Below are 14011 nucleotides of genomic sequence, written 5' to 3' on the forward strand. Positions count from 1 at the left end.
CCTTTCGTCAAGCTTCTTGAAGGCACTCTCCACTCCCTCATCCGTGTGCCCATGACTGGAAGATTCCAGCAGATGGCTGCTTTCAGGAAACGCGTGCGGCCTTTCTCCCCAGTGAGGCAGAGCAGCTGCTTCAGGCTCGTTGCCTGTCACCAAGTCTTCAGATGGAGCAAAGAAAACAAAAATCCTGCCGTCTTGATCGACTCAGTGGGAATTCAGACATGCAGCGCGAAATTAGGCTGAAGTAAAGTTTGTCTGAACTAATAAAAATCACAAGGTGGCCCCTTTGTAAAATTGGCTTTGGTGGTGACCACAACGGGTCAAGATCCTGGTGTTAGCGATATGGCTTCTGAGCATATTGAATTATTAATAGTTGGCCATAAGAAAAGACTTGTATTGGCCAGCGGGCCTCTGTTCAGGGAAAGGCAGGAAGTAACAGTACAGCCAGAAGGTCCCCCCTCAGAACCAAACTTCCACAGCTGTGACAAAAGTCAGGGGCTCCGTACTAAAGAAGGGACTGCAGTCTAAGGGACTTTCCATTAACCCTCTGTGAAATGGAAGGCCCAAATTTATTGTGAACTTTGCCAAAAATCAAACAGCAAATAGACTGGAGATACAAGCCATGTCTAGGATTCTCATTTTGCTACCATGGTGTGGGTAGCTGGCATTGGTCTGCATGTGTTAAGACTAAATCAGTAGCCATAATTCATTTTCGGTTCTCTCTCTCTCTCTCTCTCTCTCTCTCTCTCTCTCTCTCTCTCTCTCTGTCTCTCTGTCTGTCTGTCTCTCTCTCTCTCTCTCTCTCTCTCTCTGTGTGTGTGTGTGTGTATGTGTGTGTGTGTGTGTGTGTGTGTGTGTGTGTGTTTCCCCCTCTGTTTTAGGATTTCTATTGCTTTGAAGAGACATGACCACGGCAACTCTTATAAAGGGAAACATTTCATTGTGGTGGCTCAGTTACATTTCAGAAGTTTAGTTCGTTATTGTCATGGCACAACATGGTGGCATGCAGGCAGGCAGACATGGTTCTGGAGAAGTAGATGAGTGTCCTACATCTTGATAGGCAGGCAACAGGAAGTGACGTGACTTGGGCATAGGTAAGTCTACAGTGACACACTTCCTCCAACAAGGCTATATCTACTCCAACAACACCACACCTCCTAATCGCGCCACTCCCTGTGAGATTAAGGAGGTCAGTTACACTCAAACTACCACATCCTCCTTTCCTCATTCTCTCCTTCCCTCTTTCCCTTCTTCCTCCCTTCAACAGAAGATGGCATTCCATGTCTAGCACATTTCCTGATCTGAAAATAAAAGTTGATATACTTCCATTTAATTGACTGTTCATGCACTATATGCTTGACAGACGTATATAAGACTTTCTGATTTTATAAACTGTTACTATATTGATTGTCCCACCACCTCCACATTCCCCAATCTGCTTATAAAGTACTTAACCTTGTCGGGAGGCAGGAGGATGACTCCCTGCTGATTCCAGACAGAATTCTGGTTCTAGTTCCTCTCCTAAGGTGATTTCTTTTGGGCTTTGGTGATTTTAGGATAATTAGGTAACACTTTCAGAGATGTTGGGCATTGAGATCTGATACGTTTTAGGTTAGAGTCAAGAAAAAAAGTCCTCTAGGCAGAGAAGATGGCATCGTCCAAGCAGTGGGAGCTGGGAGGCATCTTTCGGTAGTAGCTCAAACGAGCCATGATATAAAATTCAGTCTGGGGTACAGCCGTGAGACTGGAAGTGCCCCCTAAAGTGCACCTGCAGAGGCCAGGTCAGCAAATGTGTCCTGGCAGGTGTATACATTGTTCTGCATCACAACAGATTCTGAGGGGACCATGGCGAATGGTGGCAGAGCTCACCATTAACAAGGATAGCCTTGGGCTCTGGTGACCAACAGCTTCCTTCATTCCCAGCAAGAACTACGTTCCCAATGAGGGGCACGATGTCCCTCTAAGAGGGTGGGAGTTTTCTTCCCTAACCTTTTTATGCCTCCAGTTCCAGCACTGTCTTGAAAATAACACTTCTGTAACTGAGTAAAATACTCCATTATGTATATTTATCACATCTTCCTCTAATAACTATAACTATATATGTACATATATGTATACACATTTTCTCTACCCATTCATGTGCTAACAAGCGCCTAGACTGATTCTGTATCTTGTTGTAGTAATGCCTCAATAAACACAGTTAGCAGACACCTGCACCATGTGCTTACTTAGGTTCCTTAGATATAAACTCAAGAACAATATGGCTTGATCATACAACAATTCTGCATTCAGTTCTTTGAAGAATTTCAATATTGATTTCCACAGTGACTGGACTAATTCACGTTCCTACCTTGGATGCAGAACAATTTGTTTTCCCCAGATCCCCACCAGCTTTTGTGGTTTTGTGTTTTCTCAGTGATGGCTATTCTAACTTGAGACAAAATCTCAGTGTGTTTTTCATATGCATTTTCATCATGGCTAAGGGTGTTGAGGGTTTTGGTTTTGTTGCTGTTGTTTGATTTGCTTTGGTTTTTCAAGGCAAAGTTTCTCTGTGTAGCCCTGGCCATCCAGGAACTGAGAGATCCACCTGCCTCTGCTTCCTGAGTGTGGGGATTAAGGGTGTGTGCCACCACACCAGGCTCAGAATGTTGACTTTTTTCATGCATTCACTGGCCGGTTGTATGTTTTCATTGGGGATCTATCCGATCGGTTTATTTGCCCATTTGTTGAATAACTGACTTAATCTCTTGGTATTCTGGTTTTATTTTTTTAGTCCTCTGTATGTTCTAGGTATTAATCCTGTTGAATGTGCACCTAGGAAAGAGAGTTTTGTGACTCTATGGTCTTGTCTCCTCACTTGGTTGATTGTTTCCTTTGCTGTAAAATGTTTTCTAATTTCACGCAATCTCATTTGTCAATTTTGGATGTGGATTCTAAGCTACTGGAGTCCACTTCTGAAAGTCTCTCCTATGCCCCTGTCTTGAAGTTTTCCCCCATGTTTTCCTCCAGAAGTTTCAAGTCCCTTGGATTCATTCTGAGTTGATTTCTGCACATGGGGAGAGATAGGGGTCTAGTTTCTGCTCGCAGATACACTGTTTTCTTTGGTTTACATGTCAGGCACTGTCTTTTCTCCCAGGAATGTGTTTGGTACCCTCCTGATAATCAGGGAGATTTGTGTTGCTTTATTTCTGGGTGTCTACCCCATCCCCTGCTGTGACAGCTGTCTTTGTTGGCTAAGTTTTTGAGTACTAAGTTGTTCTCCACACAGTTCTGTAGTGCTTGCTTTGTGTGTGGTATCGTGTGGTGATGGTTGTGTTGTGTGGTGATGGTTGGTCGCGTGTTGAGAGTTGTGTTGTGTGGTGATGGTTGTGTGTTTGGTGATGGTTGTTTTGTGTGGTGATGGTTGTGTGTTTGGTGATGGTTGTGTTGTGTGGTGATGGTTGTGTCGTGTGGTGATGGTTGTGTCGTGTGGCGATGGTTGTGTTGTGTGGTGATGGTTGTGTCATGTGGCGATGGTTGTGTGTTTGGTGATGGTTGTGTTGTGTGGTGATGGTTGTGTCGTGTGGTGATGGTTGTGTCGTGTGGCAATGGTTGTATCATGTGGTGATGGTTTGGATAGCTCTTTGTTCTCCTCACGGTTGTTTTGACTATTAGGGACTTTTAAGGTTATTTCTCTAGAGCTGTGAGACATGTATTCTGATGGGAACTGCATTGAGTTTATAGATTGTTTTCAGTGATATTCTCATTTTAACAGTCTTGATCCTGCTGATCCATTGACATGAGCTATCCTTTCATCTTCTTCTTTCCTCAGTGATTTATGGTCTTCAGTGAATAAGTTTTTTGCCACCTTGGCTAGGCTTATGCCTAAGTAATTTTTTTTCTTTGTGAGATGCTTGCAGTTAGGATTGTATTATTGACTTCTTTCTCAGAAACTTCATTATTGGTTAATTATTCATTGTTTTATGAATATCTAAGTATAAGCAAGCATGGTAGTATACCTTGTAATCACAGCACTCAGAAGTAAAGGCAGGGGGGATTGTTGCAAGTCTGTAAGGCAGCCCAGTCTACATAGTGAATTTCAAATCAGGCAGGAATACACAGTGAGACCAAGAAGTTCAATGGTCTTAACAAAGAAGAATGAAAAGCCCTGTGCAAGAAAGAAGACCGAGTTTATTGCTCTGCCTGATATAGACAGCGAGGTTGCTCCGCTCAGTGAGAACAGCGAGTGTGGCATGCAGCTGGAGCCTCTTCACTGAGAGGAGACAACAGCAGAGAAATACCAAAGAAATAATCAATGTGAGTTTCGAGGCAGCTGAGATGCGAGTGGGATACCAACACCAGAATATCAGGCAGGCATCCAGAAGCAGGCAGAGAGACAAATATGAGCAGGAGAGCTTCATCACTGCCACAGATGTGAACTGCAGAGTCCCAAGAATAGCCAAGTTACCATGGAAACAAAGAAAACAAGTATGTAAAGAACCAGGACAACAAGCTCTTCATGGTTAGTCACTGTTTCCACAGTGTATATAATGTGAAAAATCGGCAACCTAGCTATACAACAATAGGAATGGGCTGAATAAACACACACACACACACACACACACACAAATTCACATAACAGCCTACAAGGCTGAAGATCTTCATGCATGATCAGAAATGAGAGGGCCAAGTTGCATTAAGTTTTTAAAAAAACCCACGTAGAATCATATAGCATGCTGTAGCAGCGTAAACGAATGCAGACAGATTGTAACAATATATATATAGCTTTAATGTCGAAAGAGACTTACAGAACCACCGTTCCAATGGAGACCAGGAAAGCAGAAGCGACGGCTGGGAGCATGCTCGCCAAATTTATAGGCAGACATTAGCCCAAGGCGAACACGCCCCCTAAGGGGCGGGACTTATCCCTACATCATGCCACCTTTTTGATAGAAAATATCAGAAATATGAATCTATCAACATATTTTCTTGTATTTCCATAAAATAAAACAGTAGATGAATAAGCAAGAAACTAATAAAAATGATCACGTGCAAGACTGGCGGGGAACAGGAGAGACTGGGTCAAGGCTGAAACAGCTCATTGAGTATTGTGCACTTCATTCTAATTTTGAAGCAAGGAACTGTTAGATACTCAGGGTATGAACTTAGGAAAATAGAGCAGAGCAGACAGCCATGTGTCTGATTTGAGGGACTTGAGAAGGGTGTGTCTCCAGAGAGGAACAGGTGATGGCAGAGAAAGCTGTCCGTCAGAGCTTGAAAAGGAAGAGGTGGGGTCAGAATTTATAGATGACGGGCAAAGATGGATGCGCCTTGGCCCCTTCATCACATCCAGCTCTTCCTCAGTCCCCCACAGTCCTTATTCTGTTCTCTTCTGAACCCCGGGTGCATGTTCCCACTTCGGGTCCTACTACTGTCCTACAGAAGCGGGCATCCTTCCTGCTATTTTCTGCCCACAGGACTCTTCATTCAACCAGGTCCCCACCTGCCCAAGACATCACAGAAGCCCCAGAGCTGAGCAACCTTCAGTCCTTCCCTTAAAAGGTTAGGGTTGAATTGTGAAGCCCAGTCTTCTAGAGCAGCTTCTCAGGTAGGTCATGTTTACTCTAATTAGCAACATCTCGCCAGGGAAGAAATTCCTTCCCATCAAGTCAGAGGGAAGCAGAGGGGCAGAGCCTCTTCTGAGCCTCGAGGTGCTAGTCACGTGCCTCAGTTTGATTTCTTCAATCCATGTCTCCTTGCCCATAGGCTTAGTTGCCCTCCTTTATCCTTCCACCTCTACCAGTACACAACTGTCCAGATTAGACCTGGGAATATAGCATGATCATCCTCATTGCATGGATAAAGAAGAGGAAGAAAATTCTAGAAGTCTTTGACTCATAAAGGTTCTTCTAGTCCTACCTATAGGAAAGATTTGGGGAGTTGACCGATATGCCCAATGCTAGACACCCTTTTCTTTTCTTTTTTCTTTTCTTTTCAAATTATCCAGGCAAGTCTTGAACTGCCGCTCTTCCTTGTCTTCCTGAGTAGCTGGGATTATAGGTGTGCACCACCAGGCTCCCAAGCCGATATTTTTAGGAAGCCCTGCTTAGTGAGTAAGATTAGCTTTGTGAGTCTTGTAAAGAGAAATAATGACTTGCTGTGAAAGGATCGCCAGGCTTTCTCCTTGTGAAAAATTGATGATTCTAAGGCTTTTGGATTTTTCTGTCAGCCCACATATTTTTTTTATGTGGATGTGAAGGGAGTATGAGGTTTTGTGTGGGAGTCAGAGGACACCCTCAGCTGCCATTCTTCATGGGCTGTCCACCCTGTATTCTAAAGCAGGGTTGCTGGAGCTCACCAGTTTGGCTTTCTGGGTGCTCAGAAGCCCCAAGCATCTGCCTGTCTCCGCCTCGCTCATGCCGGGATTACAAGAGCACGCTGCCATCATATGGGACTCTTTATTATGCATTCAGGGATAAAGTGCAGGTCTGCAGATTCTTACATGCACATGGTACACATACACATATGCAGGCAAACACTCACCTGCATGAAATAAAGTAAATGAAAAGTCATGTAGACCATTGCATGACCAAGCCCTGCCCTGTTCCCATAGCCTTCATATCTCTCCTGTCTGTAAATGGTACCCACCAGCATCCACTCTGGTAAGTCATAGCAATAGCCCCCTCCCATTCCTTAATTTACTTCTCCTAAGTCACTTGTTCTTGAAGATTCAAAGCCTGTTCTTCTTTCCCAAGGTTTTCCATCCACCACTTTTGTTCCCGCCAGGTCCATTGCTCCCCTCCTCCCAGCCTCATCCCTGGTTCATCCTTGGGGGTGAGTGGCACCTGTTGCAATGCACAAACTCAGGTGCAACTGAAGTGAAGAGATTGAGGGTGAAATCCACGGTGTTGGAGAGTCTGCACTAAACTGTAGGCTGTTCTGTCTCCATACATCGAGGCCTGACATCTTTTCCCCTACTGTATGATGACTCTCTTAGCCATTATTCACTGCCTGGATAGGGCCCTGAGCGCTGGAGTCTTTTCATTCCTGTCAGGCTCTGGCGTTCTACTTGCATTCCACTAAAACTTGGCTAGAAGTCACAGAAAGCATGAGCTGCGCTCTCTCTCCCACCTAGAGGGACTATGAACTGGACGAGGGGTTACCTACGCTCTTCGTGTTCGCTACCCTACTAGAATGAGCAAAAACAGGTCAGCTTAGGTGTGACAGCGTATCATCTGGAGTCAGGAAGGCTGTAGAGGTTCAAACACCGGAGGTTAAATTAGTCTTATTGAGCTAAAAGTACAGAAGTAGCAGCCCCCCGTGGCAGGGGTGTATCCGTGTATCGCGGAGGGGGAGAGGGGAAGGATGGGAGGAAAGAGCCCATGGAAAGGATTTTCTCTCATCCTTCAAAGGAGGAAAAATAGAAATGGAGTTAGCATTTTGCTGTCTGAACAGAGCACAGAAGGAGAGAATGTCAATGTCAGGTTCAAACCCACCCCTGCCTACTTGGTAATTTAGACTCGCACACCTGTTTTCATGCTGAAATTCTAAGCTATCACCATCTTTCTTCAGAAAAGTGAAATGAGAAAAGTTCTGGGGCACAGAGAGGCCACACAGTTGCTCCTACATCCCTTTTCGCTTCAAGTCATGGTCTCCCTATCACAATGCCTGGCACACAGATGACCTGCTCGAAAGTGGGTATAGGCTCTACCTTGTAGATCCTGGCCAGTCCACATTATTTGCATCAATTTATTATCCAGCTGTGATAGCTTGGAGAATGAAATAAAGCACCATTAGTGTTCTGCTGCTGTGATTTAAAAAAAAAGGAGCCTGACAAGAAGCACCTTAGGAGAGAGTTTGTTTCAGCTCACAGTTCTGGGTTACTGCCCATCCTTGTAAGGAACATCAAACTGCTGGTCCCATCATATACACAGTCAAGGACAGAATGCATTCATGCTAACTTGCTTGCCTACCTGTGCTCAGCTAGGATGCTCCACACTGACCTAGTTCACAGCTCCTGCCTAGGGAATGGTGTCACTCACGGTGGACTGGGTCTTCCCTCCTACAACAACTCAGTTAATTAAGACAATGCTCCAAGGCATGCTCACAGGCTAACCCACTGTAGACAATTCCTCATAGACAGTCTCTTCCTTGATGAGTCTAGGTTATATCAAGTTGACAAGGCCAACCATGACAATGACAGGACTATATTGAGGCTGCCTAGGGAAATCTAAGAAGAGAGAATGAGGGGACAAACTGGTGTTGACATGCCTGAGATCTCCTCGTCAGTGACCACAAAAAATAGCCATCTACTTGATCTGTTAGGATTATATTCCTAACCTGCAGCGCTCATCACAACCACCAAAGGCATTGGGGGAAAAAATTGAGGTCTCAGAGGTCAGAATCAGAATCTGTGGAATATGTGTGTGTGTGTGTGTGTGTGTGTGTGTGTGTGTGTGTGTGTGTATGTGTGTGTATGTGTGTATATGTGTGTGTATGTGTGTATGTGTGTATGTGTGTGTATGCGTGTGTGTGTGTATGTGTGTGTATGTGTGTGTATGTGTGTATGTGTGTGTATGCGTGTGTATGTGTGTGTATGTGTATTTGTGTGTATGTGTGTGTATGTGTCTTCAAAGATAATTTCAACACAAAGCCGTTGTTGTGCTCACTGATGAGCTATGAAATTCCAATTTTGTGGCTTCTCACAGCTGTTAATGTCAAACAATAAGAATAAATTAAATTTCCATCAGCCCTTATCATTGCAATTATTTTCATAACTCGTTTCATTTGGACGTTCCCACAGCTGTCCTCTGTTCTGCCGAGTAGTCACACAGAGGTGGTCTGTATCATTGGGAGCTAGACCCAAACTTTCAGTGTACTGACTTCTACTTTCTATGGTCATTCGTTCACTAAGCCTCGATTCGTGTCAAGGTGATTCTAAACAAAACCAGATGCCCATGCCACCCGTGGCGATGGGATTTCAGGTTCCAGGCAGATGCTGTTGTCTGTCTACCGTCACATCAGCTCTCTACTTCTTGAGTTGGACACGGAGGAGTCATCCAGTAGATTACTCCCTTTTTATTCCCCTACCACAGTGATATTGAGTTGCATCCATGTGGGGCTTGCAGCTTGCCCTTGCTTTATTCTGGAAATATTTACATGTATACAGAGAATTATTTTTAATGAGCATGTGTGTGTGTTTCCAATTTGTTGTTTTTACAGATAATGTTTGAATATACAAGTGCAAGCCCTGGTGTGGCTATATGCTTTGTGTTTCCCTTAACTATCAAGGAGAGAAACCGTTGGATGGGGTGAAAGGCATGTGGCCTGAGTTTAGCTTTTTGAGAAACCACATTTTTTTTTATTCTCTCGCAAAGTGACAGCAGTGTTAGTAGTATCATATTGGGATTGGAACATCAACGTTCCTGATGACTAAAGATGCCACTATTGTGTGGAACTGAAGGAGTTCCATGCGGTCTGTGCAATAAAGGCTTGGTTCCCAGTTTGGGGTGCTATAGGAATCTGACAGAAATCTTTAAGAAGATGTGGGGCCTAATGAGAGGTTTTAGGTCGTGGGAGGTTGTGCCCTTGAAGGGAATTGTGGGACACAGGCCTCTTCCTCGTTCCCTGTGACTAGCATCTGCTATGAGGCAAGCAGGCTTCCTTCACCACACACTTCCTCAGTGATCTGCTTTGCTACCATGAACTAGAGCCATCAGGCCAGTTTGTCTCATACTATTTATTATTAGCTAATTTTCTGTCCATGTGATAAAATGCCATGACATGCAATTTAAGGAAGAATTTGTTTTGGTTTACAGTTCCAGAGGATTAAGGGTCCCTCATGGCAGGGAACACAGTGGCAAGATCAGGAAGCTGAGGGTTCACATCTTGGATCACAAGCAAGGAAACAGAGACAACAAAGCAGAAGTAGCTCGAATCTTTGTACTTTCAAAGCCCACATCCAGTGACACACTGCCTTCAATAAGGCCACGCCTCCTAAACCTTCCCAAACAGCACCACCATTAAGACCAAGTCTGTGGCAAACTTAAGCCTACGAGGGACATTCTTATTCCAACCATTCCACAAACCAAACCTTCCAAAACCATGAGCCAACACACATTAATCTTCTTTTTAAGTTGATTGGATAGTATCTCAGATGTTCTGTTATATTAACAGGAAGCTGACTAGTGGATGCTAAGTATATTTTCATGCCCCTTTAAACCAGCTGTGCATCTTCCTGTTCTGGGTGTCTATTCAGTTTTTTCTATTCTTTGGATTGGCACCTTATTGTTGAGTAGTCACCTCCATGAAAGCCTTCTAGACACAGGTGCCTGTAAGACGCTGATAACGCCTGTCTTCTTTCCCATATTTTATTTTATCTGCTCATTTTTAATGCTCTTTTATCAAGCTGGTTGATCTACTTCCGTGGTTATTGAGTTCTATGTCCTGTGAAAAGTTCTCCTAAGACCACAAAGAGATGTCCCTAGCTTCTTGTAAATAGCTTTGTAGTCAGGGGCCTAGAGTGGCAGTCCAGCAGTTATGAGTACTTGCTGCTCTTGAAGAGGACCCAAGTTCGGTTCCCAGTGTCTAGTTGGCAGTTCACAACCATCTGTAACTGCAGTTACAGGAAATCTGACAGCTTTTTCTGGCCTGAGGGCACCAGACATGCACATGGTACCTATACACACATTCTGGCAAATATAAACAAATCTTTACAATGAAGAAAGCTTGTGTAGCCTAATTCTTTACGTTTACAAATCCATATCAAATTAAGGTTTGTTGTGCAATATAAAGAAGAAATAAATGATCATCATTTTATTATGATATCCAGTCTCTCTTTTCCACTCAACGAAAACACTTTCCTTTCCCTATTGCATTGCTTTCAAACATTGGTTGAAAACCCAATTTGACTACATTTGAATACACTTGTATAATCTGTTCTCTTCTGACATCCATTCCTCTATCCTCTCATTAACACAATACAGCTTTAATGACTATGTCATCTTCATAAGCCATGAAGTTGGTGCAACGTTGCCAACATTATCCTATTTTCCTTGGCAATCCTAAATTATTTACATAAATTGATCAATTGTTTTTTATCTTTTTGAGTAGGTTTTGAAGGCTTTTCTATTCAAAGTATGTACCCATCTACATTATTGAATTTAGTAGAAAATCATCCAAAATATTCAACTACCTTCTATGTCTTAAAGAGCAATTCAAGAGGTCACACACATGTGGCCACATTAAAAATGAAACAGGACAGGGTGGGAACTTCATCTCATAATCTAGGTTCACTGAAACCTCAGAGAAGTATCTCTTAGGGGCCCAAGAGCAGTAGCAAAGCTTAAAGTCAAGTCTCAACAAATTCCTTGGTTCCCTTGTGGTTATCACCTCTTGCCTGCAGAGCTCAGTGTTTAGCCCAGTTCAGGAGGACCCATCTTCAGATTGCTGGCACATCCCTCATGGTCATCTCTTTCCAACCCTTCCCTTGTGTGCTTCATCCATCTCTGCATCCCTGAATAACAATCTGCGCTTCTTCCACCCAAGGAATGCTTCTGTGCAAGCTCCTCCCTTCCTGTGTGACAGGTGCAAAAGGCAAGACAGAGAGGGTGGGGGGAGAGAGGAAGGGAGGGAGGGAGGGAGAGAGAGAGAGAGAGAGAGAGAGAGAGAGAGAGAGAGAGCGCTCATTCCAAGCTGCGTTTTTTTCTCCTCTGGAGCCCAAAACATTAAAATCTGAAACCAGCGGCAATGCCCAATTCTACCAGTTATTTTTTTTTTTACATCAGGAAGGTTTGTCACCCCCCCATGACTGTACCACCACTGGAACCCAGCACTGAACTTTTGAGCAGCTTCCTACATCACACAGATAACTCTCAGAAACTTCCGGCTAATTAAATTTGAGCTCCATTGTGGAAATTTGTACATAGAAGGTTCTGTGTACGAGTTGGAAAGCAATAATCACAGCGTCTCCTGGGAAGCTCTCTCTGGATGTGGGGGAGCGGAAAGGGCAGCAAACTGGCCATGCGCTGATATACACAAAATAGGAAGCCCAAAGGACCTCCGGGAGCATGGACAGAGGGTACCGTTTGGGCATGGGTTGATGTGAGTATGTTTTAGAAAGTTCCTACAAAATGTCTCCCCTCCCCATCTTAAGAACGGTAACCTACATAATCTCCCAAACATCCTTTTTGTGAACTTCAACGTTTCTTATAAATTGCATTTTCTCCAAATAGCATGCCTGCTCCATTTTTCATTAGGTTCCAGAGACTCAAACAAGCCTGCTTTCACAGCACATACATTAAATGGCATGTCAAGATAATGGAATTATTATCTCTGCCTGGGAAAGCAGTCTGGAGATGAAAAATGTCCCAAGTATAAAAGGTAAATGAGAGTGAGCAGGAGGTGGGTAAGAGCCGCGGCGGCTCCCGACTTCCGGGAACAGAGAAATGCGCATGCGAACCTGCCAACTGTGCTCTCAGCCCTTCTCATACTGTGTTCATTCCACCTCGGGGAAGAAAACAGCTTTTTATGAATGGGAGAAGTTCATTCTCCCGAACTGACCCCAGAAGGTGGCTCAGGAGGAAAAGGTACTGGCTGTTAAAAACTTGAAGACCTACCTGGGTTTGATCCCTGGGACAGATGGGTTAGAAGGCTAGAACCAATTTCCAATAGTCGTTTTCTAAACTCCACACTTGAGCTGTGACAGCCATACCCACAAACATACACGCACACTCACATAAACACACACACACTAAATACATAAATGCAAATAATTTGCAAACTAAAATTTGCTCATCCAGCCAGATGGACACCTGGGGTATTGTTTAGAGAGATGGTGGGGTTGAGAGAGAGAGGGAGGCAGACACGAGAGGCTAATGGGCTGAGAATTAGCAAAGCGTGATCATATACATGCATGAAAACCTCATGATGAAGCCCATTATTTTGTACGCTAACTAGAAATTTTAATTTTAAATAGAAGTTATTTAAGACGCATCTGTCTGATGGGGCAAGCAGCAATCTGATTCAGAATCAAACAGTCAGGTTGATAACTTGAAGGTCTTTTTCTCTCCTGCTTCAGCACCAGGATTCCAGGAAATGTTCAAGGATCATCCATTGACTTATTTATTTATTTCTGTCTTGACTTCTTTTCTTTTGAAATTTCCCTGGAAGTCTTCTCAACAAAAGGACAATGGTTTTCAGACGTTACTGGGCCCCAGATGCATGCCTAGGATCACACAGGACCTCCAGGAGGACTTTGTCTTTGCAGTATCTAACATATCAGACATTATAACTGAGAAAAGCTTTAGTTGCAACTCATTTAAAATAACAAAAACAACAAACCCAACAGCAACAATAGCAACATGAATAACAAGCCTATGAGTGAGAAGATGACAAATGTATTTTTGTGAAAAGAAACTGCTTTCCAAATTCGAACGCAAACAAGCAAACAGAACTGGAGACGAAGCTCAGGGGTTAAAGCACACCTGTTGCTCTTCCAGAGGATGCAAATTTAGTTCCCAGCGCCCACACCTGGGTGCTCACAAGCTCCAGGGCCTGACTCCTGTTTCTGGTCTCCAAGGGTACCTGCACACATCATAGACAGACAGACACACAGACAAACATAAAATATTTAAAATTTTGTAAATGAAAAATATGTTAATAATGGTTACCAAAAGTGGTAAAATTCTATCTAGCTCTGCATTCTGTCTTCATTTCTGAACTGGAAGAATCCCTAAGAAGAGGCATTGCTCACCGGCTCTTTGAGGTGTAGATACTGCACACAGGACAACATTAATGTTGAACCCTCACTTATTTGTCTGCTCTCTCAATAATTGATGTCATTAATTATTAATAATTAAGGTGGTTAATTAACGTCCTTCCAAGACTATCAATAAGAGTTTCATTTTTCTCAGAACTTATGAACTTGCAGAATTAGACACATTGCTAACCCTACTGCTGTTATCCGGCCTCTGTAAAGCCTTATTGGGTCTCACTTTGCCTCGATTTTGGCCAAGAGTGACTTTACGGGTGAGTT

At 43.6% G+C, this 14011-nt stretch overlaps 1 protein-coding gene across 4 annotated transcripts in view; it reads left to right on the plus strand.

Moving 5' to 3' along the window:
- The window catches only part of Adra1a (adrenoceptor alpha 1A), a 111040-nt gene that overhangs the window by 51780 nt on the left and 45249 nt on the right, over positions 1-14011 (plus strand). The window contains exon 3 of one of the 4 annotated variants that reach the window (XM_075949166.1): positions 11763-11878. The exons of the other annotated variants lie outside the window; for them this stretch is intronic. Within the exon in view, the coding sequence (XP_075805281.1) occupies positions 11763-11871 (109 nt within the window). The 3' untranslated portion in view covers positions 11872-11878. Of the gene's footprint in view, positions 1-11762; positions 11879-14011 lie in introns of those variants that run through there. 4 annotated transcript variants of the gene reach the window in all.

This window comes from Microtus pennsylvanicus, chromosome 15 (genome assembly GCF_037038515.1).
Source record: "Microtus pennsylvanicus isolate mMicPen1 chromosome 15, mMicPen1.hap1, whole genome shotgun sequence".
NCBI classification, from domain to species: Eukaryota; Metazoa; Chordata; class Mammalia; order Rodentia; family Cricetidae; genus Microtus; species Microtus pennsylvanicus.